Source organism: Manacus candei, unplaced genomic scaffold (genome assembly GCF_025592945.1).
Source record: "Manacus candei isolate 608988 ecotype Guabito, Panama unplaced genomic scaffold, ASM2559294v1 h1tg000003l, whole genome shotgun sequence".
NCBI lineage: Eukaryota > Metazoa > Chordata > Aves > Passeriformes > Pipridae > Manacus > Manacus candei.
Genome location: NW_026138051.1, coordinates 17965901 through 17991372, shown reverse-complemented (window position 1 = coordinate 17991372; position 25472 = coordinate 17965901). Strand labels below are relative to the sequence as shown.

The 25472-nt window shown below is 59.7% G+C and overlaps 5 protein-coding genes across 5 annotated transcripts; all 5 read right to left on the bottom strand.

Annotated features, from left to right (window-relative positions):
• Nucleotides 1–1050: 1050 nt before the first annotated feature.
• On the bottom strand, nucleotides 1051–2093 carry GPR119 (G protein-coupled receptor 119). Its single transcript, XM_051791485.1, has one exon. The coding sequence runs from the start codon at nucleotides 2029–2031 to the stop codon at nucleotides 1051–1053; it is 981 nt and encodes a 326-aa protein (XP_051647445.1). The 5' UTR covers nucleotides 2032–2093.
• Nucleotides 2094–5144: 3051 nt separating this feature from the next.
• SLC25A14 (solute carrier family 25 member 14) lies at nucleotides 5145–12176 on the bottom strand. Its single transcript, XM_051791664.1, has 9 exons — nucleotides 12040–12176; nucleotides 11797–11944; nucleotides 10788–10882; nucleotides 8757–8842; nucleotides 7790–7885; nucleotides 7302–7426; nucleotides 6656–6791; nucleotides 6189–6269; nucleotides 5145–5584 (listed from the first exon to the last, which is right to left on the bottom strand). Exons 1-9 carry the CDS (start codon nucleotides 12101–12103, stop codon nucleotides 5543–5545), a joined length of 873 nt encoding a protein of 290 aa, XP_051647624.1. The 5' UTR covers nucleotides 12104–12176; the 3' UTR covers nucleotides 5145–5542.
• Nucleotides 12177–12879: 703 nt separating this feature from the next.
• RBMX2 (RNA binding motif protein X-linked 2) lies at nucleotides 12880–15048 on the bottom strand. Its single transcript, XM_051791648.1, has 6 exons — nucleotides 15027–15048; nucleotides 14820–14935; nucleotides 14683–14734; nucleotides 14484–14613; nucleotides 14219–14399; nucleotides 12880–13719 (listed from the first exon to the last, which is right to left on the bottom strand). The coding sequence occupies exons 1-6, from the start codon at nucleotides 15029–15031 to the stop codon at nucleotides 13313–13315; spliced, it is 891 nt and encodes a 296-aa protein (XP_051647608.1). The 5' UTR covers nucleotides 15032–15048; the 3' UTR covers nucleotides 12880–13312.
• Nucleotides 15049–15400: 352 nt separating this feature from the next.
• On the bottom strand, nucleotides 15401–19231 carry RAB33A (RAB33A, member RAS oncogene family). The gene is made up of 2 exons (XM_051791785.1): nucleotides 18518–19231; nucleotides 15401–15902 (listed from the first exon to the last, which is right to left on the bottom strand). The coding sequence occupies exons 1-2, from the start codon at nucleotides 18743–18745 to the stop codon at nucleotides 15444–15446; spliced, it is 687 nt and encodes a 228-aa protein (XP_051647745.1). The 5' UTR covers nucleotides 18746–19231; the 3' UTR covers nucleotides 15401–15443.
• A 1918-nt stretch (nucleotides 19232–21149) lies between these two features.
• Nucleotides 21150–25470, bottom strand: MARS2 (methionyl-tRNA synthetase 2, mitochondrial). Its single transcript, XM_051791060.1, has 3 exons — nucleotides 25257–25470; nucleotides 24449–24783; nucleotides 21150–22380 (listed from the first exon to the last, which is right to left on the bottom strand). Exons 1-3 carry the CDS (start codon nucleotides 25468–25470, stop codon nucleotides 21178–21180), a joined length of 1752 nt encoding a protein of 583 aa, XP_051647020.1. The 3' UTR covers nucleotides 21150–21177.
• Nucleotides 25471–25472: the final 2 nt, after the last annotated feature.

The following is a 25472-nucleotide window of genomic DNA, read 5'->3' as shown; positions in this document are numbered from 1 at the left end:
TACATTTTTAGCAAATAAACAGCTTTTAAGGGAAGATTTCTTTCCATGTGGATTAAATGGGATGATTTTATGAGAATCAATTAAATATTATAACCTCTGGCAGGGACAGCCATGTGGCTACCGCTGCAGAGCAGGCAGAGTGCTCCCATGGGATGAGCAGGAAAACAGGAACACTTCCAGTCCCAAATCCTGGGTGGGACAGGGCAGCTCTCCTGCAAGGGGATCTCCCTGGTTCCCAGGCAGCCAGTCCTCCTGCTCCCTGTTCAGCCAGTTACTCATTAACTCCCTTTATAGCCTGGGCAAACAGCAACAGCACAACCTGTGCTGTGCCCCACTCGTGGGGCTGCCCCCCACCCCTGGGGCTGCCCCCCACCCCTGAGACTGCCCCCTGCCCTGAGTCAGTCCAGCCCCCACGCAGACACAGCTGCTGCCAAAGCCCCTCTGTGTCCCCCATGCCCGAACCCACCCCTCTCACCTCTGCCTCTGGTGGGCACAGCCCAGAGCAGGGATGACCGTGTGAGATGGGTCTGGGAAGGGACTGGGAGTGCCTGTGGTCCAGGAGAGCTTGAGGATGTTCACACCCCTCCCAGCCTTTACTGCTGGGGCCAATCCGAGGGGGTGGAGCCCCTGCTGTGCCCCCACCTGCCACGGGCACGGGGTCTCATTGCCCATGGAGTCGGTGCTGCAGGCAGAGGGGAGGGCAGGAGGTCAGGTCTGGCAGGGGAAGCCGGGCAGTGATGGCTGAAGGGTCTTTTCCTGTGGAGCGAGTGGCAGGGCTTGGTCCAGGAGACACGAGGCTGCTCCAACGGAGGCTCTCCAGGGAAAACCTGCAACCTGGGGTGCCTGGGGCTGGTGCAGAGCTGGCTGTGCTGTGGGTTGTGGGGCAGTGGGCAGGATGGAATCTGGTAGGGAATGTCTGGGATGTCTGGGAATCAGCATCCAGATTGGTCTCGCCCCTCTGGGATCTCCTTCACAGCTGGTAGGCCTTGAGTTCATGGTCACAATGCAGGAGGGGAGCTGGAAAGCTGGAGACAGCTGCTCCTTACTGAGTCAGTCCTGGAGCTGTGGGCAGGACACGGCTGGGAGAGGCTTGGGGCCTCTGCCAGGGAAACAGCGGCCCTTGCCGAGGTGGAGCAGGACCCTCCTCTTCACACATGCAGCCAGCTGGGAGAGCTGGAGCCGCACATCCCTCTGCCAGTAGGAATAGAGCAGCGGGTTCAGGAGGGAGTTCCCCAGCCCCAGCAGCCAGAGGAAGTGCTCGATGATTTTGTAGGGGAAGCACTCGGGGCAGAACATCAGCACGATGCTGGCGACGCAGAAGGGCAGCCAGGAGAGGGTGAAGCACCCGATGAGCGCGGCGACCGTGCGCATGGCCTTCATGTCACTGGCAGTGCGGGGCGGGGGGCAGCCCCCTGCCAGCCCGGCCTGCTCCACCTCCTGGATGTGCTGCACGTGCACCGAGGCGATTTTCAGCATGTCACAGTAGAGGTAGAGAAAGAGGAAGAGCGCGGGGAAGAAGCCGATGAAGAACACGGTGAGCAGGTAGGCAGGGTGGAAGACATGGAAGAAGGAGCACTTCCCACAGTCGGAGAAGCTCTGGAAGACTGGGACGAAGACCGGGAGGAAGCCGATGGTGGCAGCAACCAGCCAGAGCCCCACCAAGCGCATCCCGATCCTTTGGCCCGTCACCAGCTGGACGTAGTGGAAAGGCTTCCGGATCGCCAGGTGCCTGTCGCACGCAACCAGGATCAGGGACAAGATGGAGGCAGCAGAAGAGAAGATCACAAAAGCCATTCTGAGGGTGCAGAACTTCTGGGAAGGATAAAACGGCTGGGAAATCTCGTCTATGGCCAGACTCATGACCGTGAAGCCAACACTGGTGTCCGCAATGGCAAGATTGAGGACAAAACAGAGCCCCTTGTTGCTGCTCTTCGGGATGAGGAAGAGGAGGACAATGGCCACCAGCACGTTGGCAGCGAGGATGAGTGAGGCCAGCAGGGCGAGGATGGCTCCCACTGCCCAGCTGCCCATGGCTGTCCCCTGCAGGGCACAGCACAGGGATGGCACGACCCCAACACGATTCTCAGGCACCTCTCACCTGGGGCCTCTCAGCAGGTGCAGGTCGGTGGTAGGTGCAGCCCCTCACTCTCTGGGGAGCAGTGGGATCCTGGGGAGCAGTGGGAGCCCAGGGAGCAGCGGTGCCTCTCAGGGAAGCGGAGCTCTGCCAACGCCTGCCTGTGGAAGGGACCGCTGGACTCGCAGCACCCGCTGTGCCCACTGAGGTCCCTCCCCTCCAGCCACGTTTCCAGACAACCCTGGAGAAGAGGGGAGAACAGCAGCACCTGGGCAGGAAGCTGCCACGGTGGCACGTGGGGCGGTGGCTGTCCCCCACCCAGGGACCAGGGCATCGAGCAGAGCAGTTCCTGCTCAGACACGTTAACTGGGAATGGGGACAAGCACAGAGAGTTCCCAAAGCCTGGTACACCTGTAGGGCTCCTGGGGGTCACCACCAGACCCAGGGAAGCCTCTTCCTGCAGGGACCAAGGAATACCACCAACCCCTTGCCGGAGCAGCAGCTGTGAAGGTGACCTGGTTATGATGAGGAAAAGCACTGAGAAGGGATGTCTGCTCAAATGCAGATGGAGAAACATCTCCCAGTCTGGGAACCCAGCAGGCACAGCTGGGAGTCTGTAAGATGGAAATCTTGGCAAGCACAGCAGGGAGCCCAGGGTATCCTTGGGGACCCCAAAACCCAGCTGCTCCAAGAGCTGGTGTCCTCTGTGCACTCATGGATTTATGCAGAAGTAACTGGCTATTGCCCAAAATGAGCCCCTCTCTCTCCAAGAGCTCCCCCTACACAGTCCTTCAGACCCCCTGGGAACTCCAGGCTGGCCCCAGGCTCCACATGGACCATGTCCAAAGAGAGACTTTGTCCATCATCAACAGACCTCACTCCTGGGGGAGTTTATTGAGCTGTGCCATGATACTTCCAATGAAATTTATATAAGTGCTAAAAAATATAAATAATACTACTAATAATTCTGTAGATACACGATTGCCTTACTAATCACTAGTGTATTTACCTCACTGATAGTAACTTGTAACAAAGAAATCCATGGAAGCAAAGCCGCCACATCCTTGTCTTGCAGAATCCCACAACACCCACCCATCACATCCCTTACACCCCCTGGGGTGGGTTGACCCTCACAGACTGTGACAGTGACTGCTCCATCCCTCAGACAAAGTGCCACAAGCCCTCTCCTGCCTCATGAGCCGGAAAAATCCGAGCTGCCAGGAAACGAGGCAGGTCCGAGCCTTCCTCTGTCAAACAGTAACCTGGGGAGAGGCTGAGGCAGGACCTGGGCACTGCAGTGGGGAGGGAGGGTGCAGCACACATGGGAATGGTGGGCACTGGCTGGAGCTCTGGAGCAGGGAGGCCTCCCAGGAACACTCTGGGTCTGCACTGCAGGTGGCCACAGGAAGGACTCCAGTGGCCATAGAAGGGGCTCTGGTGACCTTACACCCCTTCTTTTGTTTGTCCAGGGAGACACCTGGGGAGCCTTTCCCCTGGTGCTGGAGAGGGTCCAAACGCCATGGCATGAGATCAAGGTGGAGGGAGGATTTGCAGGGCAGTGTGGAGGAAGAGCCAGCACCTCCCTGTCCTGGTTCACTGCCATTTTTATCTTTAATGTGGCAGGACCACACATATTTCTACCTTAAACACTTGGGGAGGGCTGTGACTGGTTCCCAGGGCACCCTGAACCCCTTCCACGTCAGAGTTCAACCCCAGGGACCTTCCTGGTGGTGCAGGGGAGCAGGTACAGACCACTCAGGTGTGCTCTCACACGTTACCTGGCACAGCAGGGACAAGGTCAGACAGAGAGACACGAGAACCTGAGCACATATGACAACAGACGTTTCAGGAGCGCTTCTAGGAAGGAAACCTGAGGGAATGAGGTCCCAGAGCAGAAGGAGCACCTTCAAAGCCATCCAGGGACACTGGTCCAACAGGAAGAAGAAGAGGGGGTAGAACAGCCTCTCACCAAGCACCTTACAGCTGAGAAATGCAGCAAAGTGGCTGTGGGGACACTTGTCTGGCATTGCTGAGGGGCTCCCTGTACCAGCCTGAGGAACAGCAGGGAAATGTCTGAGGATCAGTCCCAAAACAACTGGTGGCAGCAGCATCCCATGGAACTGCACAGAAATGGCTCCAGAACTACTGGAGAAACCCAGAAGATCAGGAACCACAGCTAAAACACATCTCAGACTTGTGTTCATCCACCACATACAGTGGATGTATTTATTTAATAAATAAAGTACTTATTTACTTTGTCATGTTTGGAAACCCTCAGCCAGGTGAGGCACAGGAACCTTGTTCACTCCCAATCCATCACTGCCTGTTCTTGGGAGATTGTATGGACAGTTTAATTCTGACAACAACCCTCTGGCCTGCTGAGCTGGGCCCTGCACTAAAAGACCTGTTCAAGGCAGTATTTAAGTCCAAGAGCTCAGCACCTTCACTACACCTGCAGCTGCAAAGGCATCTCTGCCTTTGCAAAACCAATTCCTTCTTATTTTTCCCAGCTGGATTTGGCTAAACATTCCTTGTGTGATCTGCATAGAAACTCTGCTCACAGTAGGCCCAGCCAGAACACAGTGCTGTCACAAGGGACCTTCATCCAAACTAAAGACACTCCACAAACAGGAAAGTGAGCAGGAACTTCAGAGCCGTTTGCTTTCATAGCCATAAACACTAATAAATAACCAAAACCCAGAAGAGGACAACCAAAATAATCCTGCTGGGTATTCTGCTCAGCACCAGCCGTGTCAGAGCCACCATTTTCAAGTGCTGAGTTCACCTTTAAACCACATTACCTGTGTTTACATCATTTACAAATGATCTAAGCAAAAATAATATAAGCAATAAGCAGTAAGCTAAGAGACCCAGGTTTGGCAAAACTGAGCTGAGAAGGCAACAGTGTCACTTTCTGACACTAACAAACTTGGGTTTAGAAACACCTCTATCGTAATGAATCCTACAGATTGCTCTTACATAAACACATGGAGAAAAAAGGTATATATAGTGTGGTGAAAACCAGCAAGGGCAGACACCCCTGCAGTAAACCAGACCCAAACTCAAGCCATCCAGTCAATAAATAATTTAATGGAGTTACAGCTCGGCAATAAACATGACAATGGCACCTTCCAGGGCCCCAGCCCCGCCCTGTGGGCACGAGAGGACACCCACGCTGCCAACCCAGGAGCCACAGTGCCCTGAAGGCCACTGGAATGCACAGATCTTCACAGAAGATATTCCTGCAGGCCCAGGCACACGTACACCTCCGGGTGGGAAACATGCAGCTCCTGCCACGGGCTCCCGGCTATCCCAGCCAGCTCATGCTCCAGGGACCATGCATTTGGGGGGGAGCCCAGCCCACAGGTACCAAACACCACGACATGGGGATGGTGGGATGAAGAGGGAGGCGGCAGCACAGCTCTGCTGCCAGCCCTGAGGGTGACTGTGGTGAGATGAAGGCAGCTGTCAGAATGGGAGGCGCTTCAACTGCTCGTATGTGATAAAAAACTGAAGGGAACGTCAAGGAATTAGGACAGAGACGTGTGAGGCAGCTGCCTGGCACGGTGGGCAGAGCATCAGCACAGCTGGTGGAGACCCACATAGGGAGCTCCTTGCCCAGGCAGCACAAACTGATGTGCACAGGTAGAACAGGGCTGGGGGACAGGGGCTGCAAGGACAGGGGACAGACTGACCCAGAGCAAACCGGCCCAGCCTTGCCCAGACCACTGAGAGGAGGAGGTGGCTCCAAGCCCAGACTGGGAGCTCTTTACAGTCAATTCCCCACCCAATTTCAGAGGGCAGAAGGGTCTGGGTCAGCACACGGGCACTGCTGGTCCTGCACAGCGGGTCAGCACCTGCCTCAGAGCACCAGAATGCTCCCCAGGATTCCCTCCCAAACAGGAGTTGATCCAGGAACTGCAGCACCTCCCACAGCCCAGGCCAGAGGGAAGGTCTCAGCCAAGTCCTCAGAGCACTGGCTCTACAGAAACCAGCAGAGGTGCCCAGCAGGGTCACCAGTGCACCACACTGGAGTGTCAGCCCTGCTCTGCCCTTCCCAGCTCGGTTCTCCCCTTGTCCCCCACCCACCTCCCAGCAGCACACAGAAGGATACAATGATGTTCCAGGGACCCAGCCGAAGCCAGTTGGGCCAAAAGCCTTTGTAGAGTGCAAAGAAGCCTTCACTCTTCCATGTCTGGGAGGAGAAGACACAGGTGAATTAGGAGCCAGGCCAGGCCCACACTCTGCCCACGTCCCCAGTGCCACGTGTGACACACTGTCCCTCCCCAGCAGCTACAGGGAGCAGATGGGCCCGTGCAGGTGCAGCGTGTGGAGCATCACTTGCAGTCTCTGAACCTGATTAACTGCATCACAGCCTAAATTTTGTCCCAGAAGGCTGGGAGGATGTTCAGGCTGACAGTGACGACCTGAGGAAGTGACTCCGGGCCCTTCCCTGTCTGTCTGACACACTCGCTGAGGACACGTTCTGTGGCTGTAGGATCTCACTGTTCCCATCAGTGTGGTGCTGGGACCCAGCCAGCCTCCCAGGACAGGCATGTGCCCACCTCTCCCCCCCCTTACCTTCACGAGGCCATCCAGAGTGCCCTTGTAGAGCTCCGTGCTGCCCACGATCGCCCGCTGGTTCATCATCCGCGTCCGCACCACGTCCACGGGGTTGGAGGCGATGGCCCCCGCCAGCCCACACGTGAAGCTGGAACTACACCCCCCAAATCAGGACAGGGACTGCCCTGAACATGGCCACTCCCGCTCAGGCAGGCACAAAGTACCTTCCACCGGATTTTACGAAAGGCATTTAGCAGCAAAGAGGAGCTGCACCACCTGCCTGGTTCATGCCAGGGCACAGATGTCGGGCAACAGCATTTCTGGCCATCAGCCAGCTGAAACCAAGCTGACATTCCATGTCACCAAAGGATTTCTGCCAGGTCCTTCCCCAGGGAGGTCTGTCTGGGGATGTGGGACTGGTTCAGTGGTGGCCTTGGCAGTGCTGGGGGAACGACTGGTCTTTAAAGTCTTACCCAGCCTTTATGATTTTGCACTTGCTGCCCACTCTGAGCTGCTCCAGCCAACAGAGCAGATCCTTCAGAAGAACCGAGCCTGTTCCCTGCAGCCCCAGAGCACCCGCTCCATGAGCAAATCCCTCCAGATCCCACCTGGCTGCCCTGCTCCACACACCCCTCCAAGCCTGCAGAGAGCAGCAGATACTCACACGAAGTGGGCGAAGATGGTGTCACCCATGAGGCCTGACAGGATTAAATGCTTCTTGGTGATGTCGTAGACTGGCAGCTCTACCCCCACCACGATGGCAGCTCGCTGGGCCGTGGGGACAACACCCTGTGGGGCAGGAACACCGTCACAAGCTGCTCCCAGGGCCTTTTCCTGACAGTCTTCCCCGTGTCCTCCCTGCAGCTCTTCAGGCAGACCAACTTTGCTCTAAAGCCAAGGAAGATCCCTCCACCCTGGCAGTATTATTCCAGTTGCATTAACTGCACGCTGTTTCCGTCCTCCCAGCACACAGGAAGCAGGCTGTCACCCCCTCGCCTTCCCCACAAGTTCCAGGAAACATTCTGTCCCACAAGAGCGGCAGTTTAAGGAGCTGGAAGGGACTCCAGGTGCTCCCTGCTAAGAGAGCACCCGCTTCCATAAGGCTTTTGTTAGCTGTGCTGCTGGTGGGGGAGTCTGGGAGTTGGTGCTCACCCTCCAGAGGCCTCGGGTACCTTCCTGCTGGTAGATGTCAATGAAGCTGCCGATCATCCCGCCCTGGAACAAGCTGCCCTGAGCCTGCATTCGGATCTGGAAGGAAGGGCAGAGTCAGCGGGTGGACACCAGCACCTGTCCTGACATCAGCACCTGTCCTGACATCAGCACTTGCCCCAGAGGGCAGGGACACCGGGGATACCAGCTCCATGGAACTCCTGGGAGCAGGAACACAGAGCAGCTCACAGCTGACACTGCTCTCCACGTCTCTCTCCCTGCAAACCATGCAGCCAATGATGGCAGCAGGCAAGGAGCAGGGAGAGCAGAGGGGTGGGAGCACAGGGACATGAAGGATGAGGCCTTCCTGCCCTGGAAGCAGCCTAAGAAGGTGGATCTACTCAGGGAGAAGCATAGGGAAGTTCTCCAGGCTCTCTCAGCCCAGAGCAGGGCTACCCTGACTCCAGGGCATCAGGCAGTCCCCACTGGGCTCTGCCCACTCCACGTAACAGGCAGTGCCAGCACAGTGACCAAGGGGAGAGCAGCAGGGCAGGTGTGAGGAACATCTGGCTGCCACCTGCTCACCTTGCCCAGGTTGGATAAGGCAGCATCCATCCTTCACCACAGCAAATTTCATGACCTTTGTTGCCCAGAGAAGCTGTGGCTGCCCCATCCCTGAAGTGTCCAAGGCCAGGTTGGACGGGGCTTGGAGCAACCTGGGACAGTGGAAGGTGTCCCTGCCCACGTCAGGGAAGTGGGACAAGATGAGCTTTAAAGTCCCTTCCAACCCAAACCCTTCTGGGATTCTGTGATATTTAAGAGCTGTGCTTTTTGCTGTTAATTGCTCTGGGCTTCCATCTCCATTTATTAGAAAAGCCCAAATTAGCAGAACTGGTGGCTCAGGGAGCACTGAGCTGCACCTCCCACAGGTCCCACAGCCAGTCAAGTGCTGGCCAGGAGCTGTCCTTACCTTCAGCACATCTGTGGGATTGGCCAGCGCAGAGGAGATGACCCCCGAGACCACCCCACAGATCACATTGAGGAGCAACGTTTCATCTGCAAGCAAGGGAAGAAGGTCAGACCCTACAGACCTCACGGGAAGGGGCACAGGTGGGATGGAACAAGGGCTGGGAAGAGCAGAGCAGCTCAGCTCTCAAATCTCACAGTGAAGCTGCAGGAGCAGGGGCTGGGCAGGTGCCACAGCTCGTGGCAGGTCTGTCCCCACACCTGCCAGGGACAGGAGGTGGCAGCTGGGACACTCGGCAACTCACTCTCTCAGAGGGGCAGGTCTGACTGATGAGAAGGAAAATCACGGGACACGTGAAAACTGTGAACAATTATCTGAGATTTCAGTGTCCAGTGATGCATTTCTCATGATAGGGACAAGCCAGGACAGAGGGAGACAGAGAGGGACAACCCAGCACTTCTCAAGGCCACCTGATACCAAATGGTTTTGGCTCCAGTGAGACCATGCAGCCACCCAGAGCCAGCTGAGGACTGGGACCAGGTGGGGAGTTAGATGGGATTAGTTCCAGGGAATAACCTGAGACTTCCAGGCCCAGTATTAGGATGATGGTTACGTTGGGAAAAGGCACAGCACTTTGCTGGTACTGACCACGACACTTCCCAGAGGAGACCAGGCCACTGGCTGCCCCAGGCCTGTAGGGAGACAAACATTCAGGCACGGAGCTCACAGCTGGAAAGGCTGGAACAGCGAGGAGGGGCCTGTGTACATGGACAGAACCAGGCAGGGAGAGGCGTTACTGGAGCAGGGAGAGACATTACTGAGGACAGAGCAACCCTGGAAAGGAGCTCTAGTGAACCACAGCATCTCCTGAGTTGGATGATCCACCAGGATCATCGAGTCCAACTCCTGGCCCTGCCCAGGACACCCCAACAAGTCCCTGAGAGCACTGTCCAAATGCTCCTGGAGCTCTGGCAGCCTTGGAGTCGTGACCACTGCCCTGGGGAGCCTGTTCAGTGCCCAACCACCCTCTGGGGGAAGAACTTTTCCTGATATCCCACCTAAACCTCCCCTGACACAGTTCCATGCCATTAGTGTGCTGCATCTCGTCCGCCCACCCTGCTTTCCCAGGTTGGAATGGTGTTACAACATTCCCTCCTGTCACCCCAGGGACAAAAATCACCCCTGCAGATCTCAGTGCTCCCTCAGGCAGCATCCACCAGACTCCTGCTGCTCCACTGCCCCGGGAGGAGCTGCAGAGGCCTCTTGAGCAGAGGGTATGGGTCAAGGGCACTGGGGGCATCTCACCTCTAAGTCAGGGCCAAAGCTACAGAGCTGAGTCACAAAATCCCAATCCAAACGTTGCCCAGATAAACTGTGGCTGCCCCATCCCTGGAAATGTTCAAGGCCAGGTTGGACAAGGCTTGGGGCAGCCTGGGATAGTGGAAGGTGTCCCTACCCACAGCAGGGGGGCGGAACTGGATGATTTTTTTCTGGCTCCGAGGTGCAAAGCAGAGATAAAGGTTTAACAGAACGAGAGGACTCCCCCAAGTTGTGCCAGGGGAGGGTCAGGTTGGACATTAGGAAGAATTTCTTCATGGAAACAGCTGTCAGGCATTGGAAGGGGCTGCCCAGGGAGGTGGTGGAGTCCTCATCCCTAGAGGTATTCAAGGAAGGACTGGACATGGCACTCAGTGCTCTGGGCTGGGCAACAAGGTGGGCATTGGGCACAGGTTGGATTTGATAGCCTTGAAGCTCTTTTCCAACCTAAATGATTCTGGGATTCTCCTATGATTCCATGAAAGGAAGGACCTGGCTGGAGGGAGGTGCTTGGGTAGGGATCACGGGTTCCCACTGGGATCGAAACTGATCCATGCCACCACTGACAACCAAAACCACAGCGCCCAGTAACAGAGCTCCACTCCTGGGGGAATCTCGAGGTGGGAAGGACAGAGCAGGGAATGAGCAGAACATACAAGAGAGTGTAGGATCAGTGAGCTGGGAGGTGCCCCTGCTGCCCCATTCCCTGATACTGACCTTCCATGCGATCCACGAAGAGCCGCTTCAGGCTCTGGTAGATCCCGATCTTGATGGTGCCATAGGATGCCTGTCTCAGCAGTGCCGGGGCGATCCTGAGGGGGAACAATCCCTGAGCACCCCTGTGTGCCAGCTTCCCACCAGCCCCCAAACTGCTGAGGACCAGGCATGTCACTGCCATGGCTCCAGTGCCCGGGATAACTGCTGGGATTGCCCCCCACTGTGCCAGGGGCTGGCATCCACACAGCGCTGGCCTTGCTCCTCATCTCGGGAAAACGGGGAGTTTCCACTGCCCCGGCCCCAGGGCTGGGTGGGATCTCGGGGGTCACAGTGCCATGCAAGGAGTGGGAGCGGGCTGGGATGGGCAAAGGGGAGGGGGGAACTAGGATGGACAGGGCGGATGGCAGGACAGAAGGTGGAAGAGGAAGCCCGGGGTGGGGAGGGGGTGCCAGGACAGAAGCAGGGGCCAGGGTGGGCAGAGGGGAAGGACCTGGGATGGGTGGGGGGACCCGGGAGGACCTCGGGAAGGCAGAGGAGGATGCCAGAGTGGAGGGGGGGAAACTGGGATGGGCTCAGGGGGCAGATAGGATGGCGGGGATGATGCTGTGACCGAAGGGTGGCCCAGGACAAGCGGTGAGAGATGGTGGGGCAGGGGGGAAGGACCCGCGGTGGGCAGTGGGGAAGCCCAGGGTGGGTGGAAGGAAACGCCAGGCCTGGTGGAAGACCCGTAGCAGATGGGGGCACGGATGCAGGGGGGTTCCCGGGGTGGATCGCGGGGCCCAGGGCGGATGGGGGGTCCTGGTCCCGGTAGGGGAGTCGCGGTGCGGATGGACTGGGGGGGACAGGGTGGATGGGAAGGACCCGTGGCTTATGGGGGTCTCGGGATGGATGGAGCCCGGTGCCGATGGGATGGGTCCCTGTCCCGATGGGTCCCGGTGCCGATGGGAATGCCGGTACAGATGGGCCCCTATCCCGACGGGGTCCCTGTGCCGATGGTCCCGGTGCTCACCCCGAGTACAGGGCCCGTCCTCCCTCCTCGCGGCAGATGCGGAAGAGCGCGTGGAACATGCCCCGGTACCGCACCTCGCGGAACCGCGCGTCGGTGCTCTGCCCCTGCACCTGCAGCCGCGTCTTGGTGAGGTCCACGGGGAACGTGCCTGCGGGGACAGCGGGGACAGCGGGGACAGCGGCGTCAGCGCCCGCCGGGACCGGCCCCGGTGCCGCTGCCGCCCCGCCGGCCCCGCCGCCTCACCGAACTCGGCCACGATGGAGGCGAGCCCGCCATACACGAAGGGTTTCCAGTTGAGCGCGGACATGGCATGGCGGGCGGGCACCGCCGCCACCGGGACCGGGACCGGAACAGCCGCCGGAAGGGCCACCGGCACCGCCGCGCCCCCCGCCGGCCCCCGGCGGCACCGCACCGGGACCGGGCACCGCCCCCGGCACCGCGGGCAGGGCGGGGCTCACACCCACCCGAATACCGGGAACAGGACGGGGCTGAGCGCCCCCGGACACCGGGAACAGCATGGTCACAGCCCTCCGGACACTGGGAACAGAATGGTGACCAGCCCCCGCGTACCGGGAGCAGGATGGGCCTAAGCTTCCCCGGGGTACCGGGAGAAGAACGGTCACAGCACCCCCGGACACCAGGAGCAGGAAGGGGCTGAGCCCTTCCAGATACCGGGAGCAGAATGGCGACCGCTCCCCCGGGGTACCGGCAGCTGGACTGTCACAGCCCCCCCGGGGTATCAGGAGCAGGATGGGGCTGAGCCCCCTGCCCAGCACACTGGGAACCCCCCGGGTCTGCCCCTGCCCCAGTCCCCATCTGACCCCACATCGGGCACCTCTGGGCTCAGTCCCAACTGTTCCATGGGGAAAATGCCCCCTCTGCCCCCCATGCCTGGAACTGCTGTGGACTCTGTCTGGAGGGATTACTCGTTGTGGGAATCACATCCAGCTCAAACCATCCCAAAGCCCATCCCTCTCATCACCCTGTGCACCACCCCCAACTCTGTATCCATCACTCCTGCTTTTCCAGCCAAATCAGCCCAAAATCACCGTCAGGAGCAGGAAGGGTGCTCCTGGGACCAGCTTCTAGCAAACAGGAATTTTTATTAGAAGACCTTTAAACACACCCACAGTGAATGGCCCCAACACAGCAGTGCATGCCTGCGGATCCACCACAGAACCTGGAGATGCCGGGTGGGCACAGGACCCACCGGCAGGCGAGGCCAGACCAGACACCCACAGGCCTCTTCTCGCACTGCAAGAGGGGGACACCCCCCAGCACTGACAGAACTGGAGGTTTGGAGAAGGGGAGCATCCTGCTGCTCCCAGCCCCCAGCTCCTGCCACCCTCCATGGCCAGCACTGAAGGCCAACACAGAGAACCCTGGCCCAGAGCAGGATGAGATCCAAAGGGAAGCTCCCGTGAGGCAAGCAGTCCAGCTGCAGTGCCCTGGGAGCTTGGAGCAGGTGTTTGGGCAGGCTCAAGGCCTCCCTGGCCCTGGAATGCTCTCCCAGGGCTCAGTGGCGGCCAGAGTCTCTGCCGGAGCCCCGTTCCTTGTGCCTGGAATGGGGTTCCCGGGATCTGCCTCCCTTGGGGGACACGTCCCGCCGGCTGCCGTGCCCGTCGCTCCTCCTGCCAGCCTCCTCCCTCTTGTCCCGCTCCTCCCAGGAGCTGCTCTGTGCCCTCTGCTCCTGGCCACTCTTGTCCCCCCTCCTCTCCGAGGGCCGCTGGTGCCGCCGCTGCTCCTCGTCCCGCTGTGTCCTGCTCCCAGCGTTCCTGTCAGAGCTCCCGCTGGCGTAGCGCTCATACCCAGGGTCCTCCTTCTCCTTCTTGATCTTGATCCTGGGATGTGGCTCCTCCGTGCCAACGCGCTTCCCGGCCTGCTGGCCTGGCTTCAGCTGCTCCGCTCTGCTCCGCGGCTTCTCTGGAACACGGGTTCACAGCTGGCGATGGACCCAATTCCAGGAGCACCCCCAACCCCCCCATTTCACGGCACTGCCCCAACTCCCCTCCCACCACGAGTTGTTCCCCTATACTCCCAATATGCCAGCCTGCTTCCCCCTCAGGGAGATCCCACTCCAATTCTTAGCCTGACACCCTTCTCCTCCAGCTGCGGCCACCCTGCTTCCCTCTTGACCGCTCACACCATGTTCTTTCCAGCAATGCTGGGCACTTCCACTCATTCCCTTTACTCAGTAACACCATGATCAGTTCTGCAGAATTTCCCAGTCCAGACCCGACGACTCTTTTCCCTCTTTGTTCTCCCTCTCCTCCCTCATTTTCAAGCACTTCCTCAGCACCTTGGAGCAACACTTTGTCCCCACCCTCACTTCATGCCCATTTTCCTCCCTCCAACCCTTCTCTCCACCCAGACTCCAGCTCCTAATCCCACCCGGGATCCAGCCTGCCATAACGATCCTCACCTTTCTGCTTTTTCACAGGCACATCCTCCTCCTCTGATGGGGAGTCAGACGAGGAGCGAGGCGGCGTTTTGACCCCGCAGCCCTTGGCATGGAGAGCTCTAGTCACCTCATCCCAGTCCTCTGACTCCTTGGGGGGCCGGTAGTTGGCCACGTGGTCCACGCGGATGGTCCGTCCCTTGATCTGGAGGAGCCGGGCTCTCAGACCGCGGGTAGGTCCCCGGGAGCACCTGGGGAGCCGTGGCAGCAGCACCCGAACCCCGCTTACCTTGATCCCATTGAAGTTGTCCACAGCTAGGATGGTGCTCCTCTGATCCTCATAGCACAGGAAGCAGAACCCTTTGGACTTCCCCGTCTTTTTGTCCCGCACGAGGTTGATGTTGACGACCTCGCCGTACCTGTGACACACCGTCAGCACCCTCCGGCAGCGCCCGGGCGGGCGGCGGGGCCAGGGCTGCGGCACTTACTGCGAGAACACGCAGATGACATCGCCCTCCGTCAGCTCGTAGTGCAGCCCGCCTGCGGGGAGAGGGATGGAACAGGTCACCAGCACCGAGCGGGCCCGGCCCGGCCCGGCCCTGCCGCTCCCCAGCCCGGCCCGTACCCACAAATATCCAGGCGCTGTCCTTGTACTCCGCGTGCCACGACACCGCCTCCTGCACGCCCAGCTCCGCCTCCCGCGCGTTCAGCTCGTTGATCAGCTTCACCTTCGTCAGGGGACTGTGGGCGAGGCACCGTCAGCGCCGGAACCGACAGAACCAAACCTTCCCCCATCTCTCCCTCCCGCTCCCCTCACAGTCCCCACACCTACTTCATGGCGGCGGCGACGTGCACTGCGCCTGCGCGCGGCACCGCGCCTGCGCGCTGCGCACCTAGCCGAACGGACTGGGCCGAGAGTCGCCGAGTGGAGCCGATTGTAGCCGAGTGGAAACGATTGTAGCCGAGTGAAGACGATTATAGCCGAACTGGGTCGAGCGCGGCCCAGCGGGGCCGATTGTAACCGAAGCGGGCCGATTACAACCGAGCGCTACTCGCCGAACCGGGCCGAGCGTGGCCGAGCAGGGCCGAACCCGGCCGATTGTAACCGAACCGGGCCGATCACAGCCGAGCCGGGCCGGTTTTACCCGAGCGCTACCCGCCGGACCGAGCCGAGCGTGGCCGAGGCGCAAAGCAGGAGTCGGAGCGCAGGGAGCTCAGAGCCTTTATTGGGGTCCGGGCCTGGTCCCGCTCAGCACGGGCAGGAGCCTTTCCCGCTGGCCTCGTCCAGCCGGCGGGACTGCGGCTGGGGCTGCCCCGGCCAGCCCTCGGCGTCCCGGCAGGGCAGCGAGCGCTGCGCCTTCAGCCGGCAGGCCAGGCACATGAAAATGGCGTCCACGTTCTGGCTCTCCTGCGGGTCCTTGGCCGAGGTCTCAAACAAAAGCATGTTGTGAGCGTCGGCGAACTTGAGGGCCAGGCTGGACGGCACCTGGATCAGGTCCTTCAAGTCACACTTGTTCCCCACGAGCACCCTGGGGACGAGCGGGGACACCGCGTGCCCATTGCACTCCTCAATCCATGTCTTGAGGTTGGTGAAGGAGCTCATCTTTGTCACGTCGTACACGAAGACCACGGCGTGCACGTTGCGGTAGTAGTGCTCCACCATGCTCTTCCGAAACCTCTCCTGGCCGGCCGTGTCCCACACCTGCACCTGGGAAGCGAAGCAGACGAGAGAAGAGGCTACAGGAGCGTGGCCCTGGGAGGGCCCCCTGTGGGGGTTCAGGGGGGCTTCCTGCTGTCTGGCTTTCAGAGAGTCATGGAATGGTTTGGGCTGGAAGGGACCTTAAAGATCATCCAGTCCAACCCCCTGCCATGGGCAGGGACACCTTGCTAGACCAGATTGCTCCAAACCTTGTCCAGCCTGGCCCTGAATACTTCCAGGGATGGGGCGTCCAGAGCTTCTCTGGGCAACCTATGCCAGGGCCCCACCATCCCCACTTTCTTCCCAATGCCCCATCTAATTCTGCCCTGCTTCAGCTTAAGGCCATTCCTTCTTGTCCTGTCCCTCCATGCCCTTGTCCCCAGTCCCTCTCCAGCTCTCTTGGAGCCCCTTTAGGCACTGGAAGGGGCTCTCAGGTCTCCCTGAAGCCTGCCTTTCTCCAGGTGAACACCCCCAGCTCTCCCAGCCTGGCTCCAGAGCAGAGGGACTCTGGCCCTGAGAGCATCTTTGTGGCCTCCTCTGGACTCACTCCAAGAGGTCCATGTCTACTTGTCTACCAAATCCTACGCCATGAACAAGAACCCTGATAATTTCACAGAGGAGTCAGGGCAAAGAGAAGACGAGGACGGGGAGTCACCCTTTATGTGAGAGTGCAGCAGGAGGCCATGGACCTCTGTGGGGATGGGAGAGGAGCCATCACCCATGGCTCACCCTCACCGTGGTGAGGAGATTGTAGTGGAGGATTAAAGAACAGAACATCACAGATAGCATTGTAGGGAATCTCCACTGTAGACCATCTGGCCAGGAAGAGCAAGCAGATGAGGTGCTCTATTGACAGAAAGGAACAGCCTTGTATTTGCAACCCCTGGTCCTCACTGAGAATCTCAAACACCTCAACAGCTGCTGGAATGACAACACAGCAGGGCACAGGCAGACCAGAACATTCCTGGAGCCCTCAATGACAACTCCCTGACCCAAGTGACAGAGGAGCCAAGAAGCTCCTAAACTGGATGAGCAGTGAGGTGGATTGGGAACTGGCTGAATATATGGGCCTAGAAGGTGGTGTCGAGTGACACCAAGTCTGGTTGAACACTGGTAAGGAGCAGGGTGCCCCCAGGGGTCAGTCTGAGTTCTCCTGGTAACATCTTGAAGCTTGGAACTGGCAATTTCCAAATTAATCCGAATCACCCTGTACCCACAGAGAGACCGCCTGCCCCGAGGTCTTTCAGAGTGAAAAGTGCTGGCAAAGCAGAGCTGCTGCTCAGCCCTTTCTGGGCCAGTGCCTGGGAAGAGCAGGAGAGGGAGGGTCCATCTCCCACCTCTCACCTCTCCTCTTGGATGCATTATCCTAGGAAAAGGCCAGTTTGCTGCACTGCCTCCCACTCACGCCCGCTGAAGCACAAATAATATCCAAAGGTAGAAACCCTGGCAGTGTTTTCCTGCCATTGGCCATGAGACAGGCTCCGTGCCAGCCTGCACCAGAGCTCACACTAGCACGGCTCCGTGGGGCTGGACAGAGCTGGGGAGGGCAGGGGGGAAAGACCACATCTAAAGGAGAAAGGGAAAAACATTAATGGACAGTCTAGAAGCACAACTAAAGCTCTCACCCACCAACATGAGCTTTGGTTTCATTGTGATTTCAACTTTTGATCACCCATCTGTCAGTACAGCGGCAATATTTTTTTTCCATCACCAGCCTCACACTCGGAGGCTGTGGGTGCTGATCCCCCTGAACCTGGCAGGCCAAGTTCCACCACAAGCTCTGCTCCTGGATGGAGCAGCAGATCTGCTCCAACACACCAGCCAGAGCTTTCCAGGTCTGGGCTGGTCATTCCTTACAGGTGTCACACGGGCCTTCATAGAGCAAATTCATCCTCTTCCAGTCGTCCTGCAATCACAGCTCCCGGTGCCAGCTGGGAGCAGATTCCAGCAGTGCTCCCACAGCTGCCCAGCCTGCTGCCACCGGGCCGTGGGAGCTCCCGGCCTTCCAGCCTCCCTCTGCCCCCCCAGATGCCCGGGTTCTGGCACACAGCTCCATCCTCCAGCTGTGCCCCTCTGCTAGTCCAGTGCCTGGAGCTGGAGCCACCTCGATGCCCCGAGGCTGTGCTGGGAGGGCAGCAGCGGCTCACCCCAACCCATCGCTTCAGGCTGCTGCAGGCTCAAACCAAGCCCAGAAATAGCGACAAGGCAGCAGGGATGGATGGGTCCAGAAGCATCTCTGCTGACCACAGGCATGAGAATTCTCCCCTGTCCCTGTCTCCTCCCTCCAGCTAGGATGAAAGGGAAAGCCCCCAGGAGGGCTTTGGGGTGCGACATTCAGCCCTGGGGCAGGGGATGGGGTTGGGGCAGGGATGGGGACCGGCTGCCGTCGTTGCTGGGGCTGCTGCTGGTCAGCTCGGGGCCAGCGCGGGGCCCATCGGGGCCAGTGAGGGGCTCCCCGGGGCTAGTGCTGGTCAGCCCGGGGCCCGTGCGGGGCCCATCGGGGACAGAGCGGGGCTGACTGAGGATGAAGCAGAGCCCACCGGAGCCGGTGTAGAACCTATCGGGGACAGAGCGGGGCCCTGCGGGACTGATGTCAGCCAGCCCGGGGCCGGTGCGGGGCCCACCTTGATGCGCTCCCCCTCGATCTCCACCGTCTTCTCGCGGAAGTCCACGCCGATGGTGGCCTCGGTCTTGCCGGGGAAGGTGCCCCCGCAGAAGCGGAAGGTCAGGCACGTCTTGCCCACGTTGGAGTCTCCGATCACGATGATTTTGAAGATGCGGGTCTGCACGTAGGGCTCCAGCGCGGGGTCGGAGCCCGGCGGCCGCCCCCCGCCGCCGCCGCCCGCCGCCATCCCTCCCGCACCGCCGCCGCCTCACCGGCTCATGGGGGCGCGGCGCCCCGCGCACTGGCTACGGCACCGCACGGCACCGGCACCGCCCCGCGTAGCGGCACCGGCACAACACGGCACCGCCCCGTGGAGCGGCACCGGCACCGCTCCGCCCCACGCACCGGCTACGGCACCGCGCGTCCCCGCCCCGCGCACCGGCACCGCGTACGGGCGCCAATACAACACGGCTCTGCCCCGGGTACCGGCACCGGCACAGTCCCGTGTAGCGGCACCGGCACCGAACGGCTCCGCCCCACGCACCGGCTACGGCACCGCAGGTCCCTGCCCCGCGTAGCGGCACCGGCGCAGCCCCACGCACCGGCACCGGCACCGCGTACGGGCGCCAATACAACACGGCTCCACCCCGCGCACTGGCACCGGCACATCCCCGGGTACCGGCACGGCACGGCACGTCCCCGCTCCGCGTAGCGGCACCGGCACCTCACGGCTCCGCCCCACGCTCTGGCACCGGCACCGCACATCCTCGGGTACCGGCGCTGGTCCCACCCCACGCACCGGTACCGGCTCTGGGCCAGCCGCCACGCCAAGCCCCAGACCGGGGACCGAGTGCTTTCAGCCCGGGCCGGCCCGGGCATCCCCAAGGGACAGGCAGGGACCGGCGAGGCTGCAGGCAGCGGGACTGGCCCCTCCCAGGAGAGAGCCAGGGACACCGAGGGATAGCGGGGCAGGAGCAGACACCAGTGCACACAAACACCCGCACGCTCCAACACGGGGGCACTGCCACCCATGCCAGAGTGACCCGCTCCATGTCCGGCCGGGCAGCCACAGCCCTCAGGTGCCAGCATCAGAGGGACCGGGAAGGGCATGTGTCCCTCCTGTCCCCAAGGAGCAGGGCAGCAGGGCACCAGCACCCACAGCGCTAGGGCACAGGGGCTGCAGCAGGAAGGATGCTCAGAGGGATGGCAGGAGCAGGGGAGCAGGTGACACTCGGCAGGGGAGGGGAACCACGGCAGGAGGGGATGAGGGGACCCGGGTCAGCTGAAACCGGGACAGCATCAGGCTGTGGCACAGCGAGGGTGTGGGGAATGGCAGGGGCAGGCAGACTATGGAGGTTGCACTGCTTTTGCTCACACAGCCCAGGCAACCCCAAAAGAGCTCACAGCCCCCCAAAATAGGCCCATGAAAGATGACTCCTGCACTGATGGGACCTGGAGGAGCTGGGAAGGACTTACCAAAGATCCCCAGTGGTCACCGCTGCCCCAGGGTGCCAATGCTCAGCTGCTTCCAGCAGCACTGACGTGAAACTAGGGTGCACTAAGCCTTGCAGGAGGCAGAAAAGCCTCAGGAAGGTGAGGCTGGGCCTGAAACACATGCCCCCTTTCCCATTCTGGTGATGCCAGCAGGTCTGCACAGCCAAATGAGACTTCCTGTTCGACCTCGGTGGTGTCCTGCCCCTGGAAAAGAGTGGTCACACAGGCTCATCCTCATCAAAGCTCACTCAGACTTGTTTAGGCCCACAGAGGAAGCTCAGCTGAGGGATCCAACAGATCCATGGGCACCACAGCCCATAGGCACCCATATCTGACCACCCCCAGCTACTTCTGGCCTGGCCAAAAACCTGGGAATTGAAGGTGAGATGAGGACACTGATTGTAGAGCAACTGCTCATCCTTCTTCCTTCACGAGGAGACAACATTGAGAAGGACCAGGACCAACCCCATCCCTCCTCAGGGCTTTCTTGATCCCCCTGGATACTCATCCTGAACATCAGCCCAAGAAGGGATTGCTGGAGTGAGTGAGGTGGGAGCTGTCTCTGGAAGGGATGGCTGAGCAGACTGGCTGCCACATCCATGGTTACAGTGTCTTCAGAACAGCACCTGAGGCTCCTCGCCTCAGACAAGGTAAAGGAAGGGAGTGTTCCAGACCAGATAGGGCTTGGAGCAACCTGGTCTAATGGAAGGTGTCCCTGTCCATGGCAGAGGATTGGAACAAGATGGGCTTTAAGGTCCTTCCAACACAAACCAGTCTAGGATTCTATGCTTCTGTGAGAGACACAGGCAAGGGGGCTCTGGTGGAGCCCCAGGACTGTGCAGGAAAACCTTCCTATTTTAAGGGGATAAATATTTGCCTCAGTTGCTTTTTACATCCCATAAAATACGTTGGGGCAAAAAAAGCAGCAATACTGAAACCTGAGGCTGTGTCTTTGGTTCAGTTACCGATTTGGCTACTCAGGAATTCTGAGGGTGCTGCCTGAGCTTCCTGAGCCCTCAGCTCTGCTCACACAATCTCCTGCCCAAGCATGTGTGGTCAGCCCCAGACCTGTCACTGGGACAGCACAGCCCTGGTCAGGCCAGCTTCCCACCCCTCCCCACCACCACCATCAACAGAAGGAAGATGAAAAGACAACGTTTCCCAGGAGTTCCTGAAGGTTTTTATTCACAGAAGCTGTTTGTCAGAGACTCGAGCTTCTTGCTTTCTGTTCGTCATAGTTTCCAACTTCTCCAGCCTCTGGAACAGGATGCCAGTGTCAGGTCTGAGCTGTCTCCCCTCAAAGGGACATGGCTTTCCATCATAGCGCGCCAAGAACGTCAGATCAGAGAGGCCCCTCTCTCCTGGCTCAACAGCCAGCCGGGACAGCAGCTTGTCTGCCATGTGTGGGACCACAGGCTGCAGGAGCGTCCCGTAGACACGCAGGCACTCCAGCGTGACGTGCAGGATGGTGTCCAGCCAGAGCCGCTCTGCAGTGTCCCTTCGGTCGAGTTTCCAAGGCCTGTGTCTCTGGAAGAAGCCATTGGTCTGCCTCACACACTGGGCAATGCATTCCAAAGCCTTGTAAATCTGGAAGCCCTCGAAATAACCAGCCACCTGCGCAGGCAGCGAGGCCACCGCTGCCACGAGTTCGTAGTCCTCAGCAGACACCCTGCCCGTGCCTTTTGCTTCCCTGGAATCCAGGACCTTTGGAAAACAGGGCTCTGAGAAGCGTGGGTAGGTGTTGCTGGGGTTGATGCTGGGGGCTGTTGAGCGATTCAGCAGCCCCCCGAGTGCATCCGCCAGCTCCGAATTCAGCAACTTCACCACCTTCTCGTCGTAATAGTCGCAATCCCGCTCCGGGACGCCCTGCCGCAGCAGGAAGTACCGGAACCCGTCCACGCCGTACTGCCCCACGCACGTGGCGGGGTCCACCACGTTGCCCAGGCTCTTGGACATCTTCTGCCCACGCACGGTCCAGTGGGAGTGCACCAGGATGCGCTCGGGGGGGGCCAGCCCTGCCGCCAGCAGCAGCGCCGGCCAGTACAGCGCGTGGAACTTGAGGATGTCCTTGCCCACGACGTGGTGCGCGGCCGGCCACCACGCACCGTGGCTCTCGGGGTACCCCACCACGCTCAGGTAGTTCACCAGGGCGTCCACCCACACGTAGATGGTCTGTGTGGGGTCACCGGGCACGGGGATGCCCCACTGCAGCCGGCTCCGCTCGCGGGACACCGACAGGTCCGGCAAATCCTCGTCCAGCCAGCGGAGCACGCGCTGGTAAAAAGGGTCGGGAGCAATGGCGCGTGGGTTGTCCCGGAGCCAGTTCTGCAAGGGATCCCGGAACGCCGAGAGCTTGAACATGTAATTCTCCTCTTTGGTCCAGTGCACCTGGGATGGGAGAAGAGGAAAGGATTACGGCCCAAATGCTACGAGAACAGGCTGACAATTTGCACACAGCATTCTCAGTGTGGAGTTTGTCGCAAGCTCCCTGTGCCTGGGTGTCCTCCCACCCCATGGAAAGCCCCCAGTATCTTTCCATGACTAGTAGGAACCTCCTTGCCCAAGACACGCCTGAGGACTTGGGCACCTGGGATGGTTCGGCATCCTGCTTTTAAATACTCCCATAATCCCAGGAAGGAACACCTTTCTACCTGCCAGGTTGATGTGACATCAGAAAGGAATTAGGGAGATGAGAACACACTTTCTTACTTTCTTAACAACATAGTTGTGCTATAATAGTGGAAAATCATGAAAAGACACAATGATGTTGTAATTCCTGCCCTACTGGCACTCCTGGTGCCTGCCTTTGCTGTTCTGCTGGGGGCCATGTTCCTCTTTTTCCCCAATTTATGCATTAATGCATCTCAGCCACTAACTTTGTTTGCTTATGGCACTGACAACACTTCTCCCCCACTGTTAAATCCATTAAATGACACATTTAGCTAAACCAGTGAAAAATGGTGGGTGGATGCAGTACAAGTGAGCTGTGTAAGGCACTCAGGGATCCATGGCTGGGTCAGGAATCTCGCAGGGTACAAGGAAGACCTGAAGAACATTCAAAACATATTCAAAGACGAGCTGTACCCCTTCACCCCCAGGCTCCACTGGACACCAGAACCCAAACACTCACCAGAAGTCTGGGGTTTATGGCATGTCCCCAGTTATCTTAGGGGCTTTCTCAAGAGTTATTATTTGGTAATACAGCCCTTTCTGTGTGAACCAACACTCCTACGCCCCAGCCTCATACGAAGACCACAGGAGCATAACCTGTGCTGAGCTCTGAGCAGGATTATCTGCAGCTGCTGGATTAAATAATGTAACTCCTGACACCTTCTAGAAAACGCAGTGGCAGAGAGACTCTGGGGCAGGTACCACAGTCCTGGGTGCACCCATCCAGGCATCAAGCTGACCACAGGCAGGTGATGTTACAATGGTTTAGGTGGGGCCAAAACCCATGTAAAGAGATTGGTTAAGTGTCCAGAGGCCACACTGAACTGTCTCACAAAACAGGTCTCAAACTCTGGACCCCCAAGGAAGCCCTCAGCTACAAACACCATTATCTTCCCACTCAGCTAATTTCTCTCATTGCCACTGTAAAATACCACTTCCAGGCCAGCAGGCTGCAGATCCCCCAGCAGCTGAATCCTTGGCACGTGGCTGTGATGTGCATCTGCCAGCTGGGGTTTGGCAGCTCTCCCTCGGACCCCCACTCACCACCATAACACAGAGAATCACAGACTGGTTTGGGCTGGGAGGGACCTTAAAGACCATCTTGTTCCACCCCCTGCCATGGACAGGAACACCTTCCACTAGACCAGGCTGCTCCAAGCCCCATCCAACCTGGCCTTGGATGCTTCCAGGGAAGGGGCAGCCACAGCTTCTCTGGGCAACCTGTGCCAGGGCCTCACCATCCTCACAGGGAAGAATTTCTTCTGAATACCCAATCTAACCCTGCCCTCTGTCAGTGGGCAGCCATTCCCCCTTGTCCTGTCACTCCAGGCCTTTGTAAATAGGCTCTCTTCATTTTTCTTGCAGGCTCCCTTCAGATACTGGAAGGCTGCTATGGGTTTTCCCCAAAGCTTCTCTTCTCCAGGCTGAACAATCCCAATTCTCCCAGCCTTTTCTCACAGCAGAGCTGCTCCATCCCTCTGATCACCTTGGTGGCCTCCTCTGGCCTCTCTCCAACAGGTCCATGTCCTTCCTGTGCTGGGAACCCCAGAGCTGGAGGCTCTGGGGGGGTCTTACCTGAGTGGGGCAGAGGGGTAGAATCCCCCCTCACACTGTGGTGATCAGCCCAGGACAGAAGGTTTCTGGACTGACAGGTGACACTCCACTGAAATACAGGTGAGTCTCAGCCAACATGAATCACAGAAGGCTGCAGGAAGCACTAAACACCCCAAATTCGGCCAGAGCAGAGCAGCAGATGCGCGCGTGGTGCTCCCACAGGTGCCGTTACCTCATGGCCGGTCTCCAAGGACACCTTGCAGGGGCGTCCCTGGGCATCCCTGCGCTCAGCAAGCTGGCTCTCGGGCAGGAAGCTTTCCTCGGGAGTGCAGTACCAGCCCTCGTAGGAGCCCTTGTAGAGCGCCCCGCAGTCACGGAGGGCACCCCAGAAGTGCCGCACGGCCCGCTGGTGCCGGGGCTCGCTGGTGCGCGTGAAGTCGGTGAAGGCGACGCCGGCCTGGGCCAGGGCCTGGCGGAACAGCCCCGAGACGCGCTCACAGAGCTCAGGGGGTGACATCCCTGCCGCCGCCGCTGCCTGTTGGATCTTCAGCCCGTGCTCGTCGGTGCCTGGAACAGAGAGAGGCCGTGGGGCCGTGGGGAGGGGTGCGGGGCTGGATGCCCCCTGTGGGGACACAGGGCCAACCTGGGGGCATTGGGAGTGGGGTCAGCTCCGGGGGTGGGGATCAGACCGGGACGGGGGTCAGCCCCTGGGGAGGGGGTCAGACCCAGGGAGAGGTTCAGACTGGGACGGGGTCAGTCCCGGAGGTGGGAGTCAGAGCAGGAGGCGGGTCAGATCGGGGCAGGGGGTCAAATCGCAGGGAGCTGGTCAGCCCCGAGGTGTGGGGGGGTCAGTCCTGGGAGTGGGAATCAAATGGGCGGGGGATCAGACCGGGAGGGGGTGTCAGCTCCGGGAAGGAGGGTCAGCCCCGAGGGACTGGGGTCAGACGGAGGGAGAGGGGTTCAGACCGCGGGAGGGGGGATGAGCCCCAGAGAGGGGAGTCAGCCCCGGCGCAGGGGGTCATCCCGGCACCCCCGCTGACCCGTGCAGAGCCGCCCGGGCCCGGCGGCGCGCAGGCGGCGGTGGCGGAGCAGCGCGTCGGCCAACAGCGCCGAGTACAGGTGCCCGATGTGCGGCGGCCCGTTCGCGTAGAAGATGGGGGTGGAGAGCAGCAGGCGGCGGCCGGGCCCGGCGGCGCTGGCGGTGCCGATGGCGCGGCGGGGCGGGCGCGGGAGGCGGCGGGGCGGCCGCAACATGT

What these genes read in the sequence shown, in the direction of transcription:
- GPR119 (XM_051791485.1), bottom strand. Translation starts at nt 2,031, where the DNA reads ATGGGCAGCTGGGCAGTGGGAGCCATCCTCGCCCTGCTGGCCTCACTC.
- SLC25A14 (XM_051791664.1), bottom strand. Translation starts at nt 12,103, where the DNA reads ATGTCCGCGCTCAACTGGAAACCCTTCGTGTATGGCGGGCTCGCCTCC. An exon ending in CTTCGTGGATCGCATGGAAG is followed by an intron (nt 8,843 to 10,787) that starts GTCAGTATCAGG and finishes CCTTGCTTGCAG; the next exon opens with ATGAAACGTTGCTCCTCAAT. An exon ending in CTCTGGATGGCCTCGTGAAG is followed by an intron (nt 6,270 to 6,655) that starts GTAAGGGGGGGG and finishes TTCTCCTCCCAG; the next exon opens with ACATGGAAGAGTGAAGGCTT.
- RBMX2 (XM_051791648.1), bottom strand. An exon ending in CAGCGCCTGGATATTTGTGG is followed by an intron (nt 14,735 to 14,819) that starts GTACGGGCCGGG and finishes CTCTCCCCGCAG; the next exon opens with GCGGGCTGCACTACGAGCTG. An exon ending in GTCATCTGCGTGTTCTCGCA is followed by an intron (nt 14,614 to 14,682) that starts GTAAGTGCCGCA and finishes GGTGTGTCACAG; the next exon opens with GTACGGCGAGGTCGTCAACA.
- RAB33A (XM_051791785.1), bottom strand. Translation starts at nt 18,745, where the DNA reads ATGGCGGCGGGCGGCGGCGGCGGGGGGCGGCCGCCGGGCTCCGACCCC. An exon ending in TCGAGGGGGAGCGCATCAAG is followed by an intron (nt 15,903 to 18,517) that starts GTGGGCCCCGCA and finishes TTCGCTTCCCAG; the next exon opens with GTGCAGGTGTGGGACACGGC.
- MARS2 (XM_051791060.1), bottom strand. Translation starts at nt 25,470, where the DNA reads ATGTTGCGGCCGCCCCGCCGCCTCCCGCGCCCGCCCCGCCGCGCCATC. An exon ending in GCCCGGGCGGCTCTGCACGG is followed by an intron (nt 24,784 to 25,256) that starts GTCAGCGGGGGT and finishes TCTCTGTTCCAG; the next exon opens with GCACCGACGAGCACGGGCTG. An exon ending in CCTTGGAGACCGGCCATGAG is followed by an intron (nt 22,381 to 24,448) that starts GTAACGGCACCT and finishes CTCCCATCCCAG; the next exon opens with GTGCACTGGACCAAAGAGGA.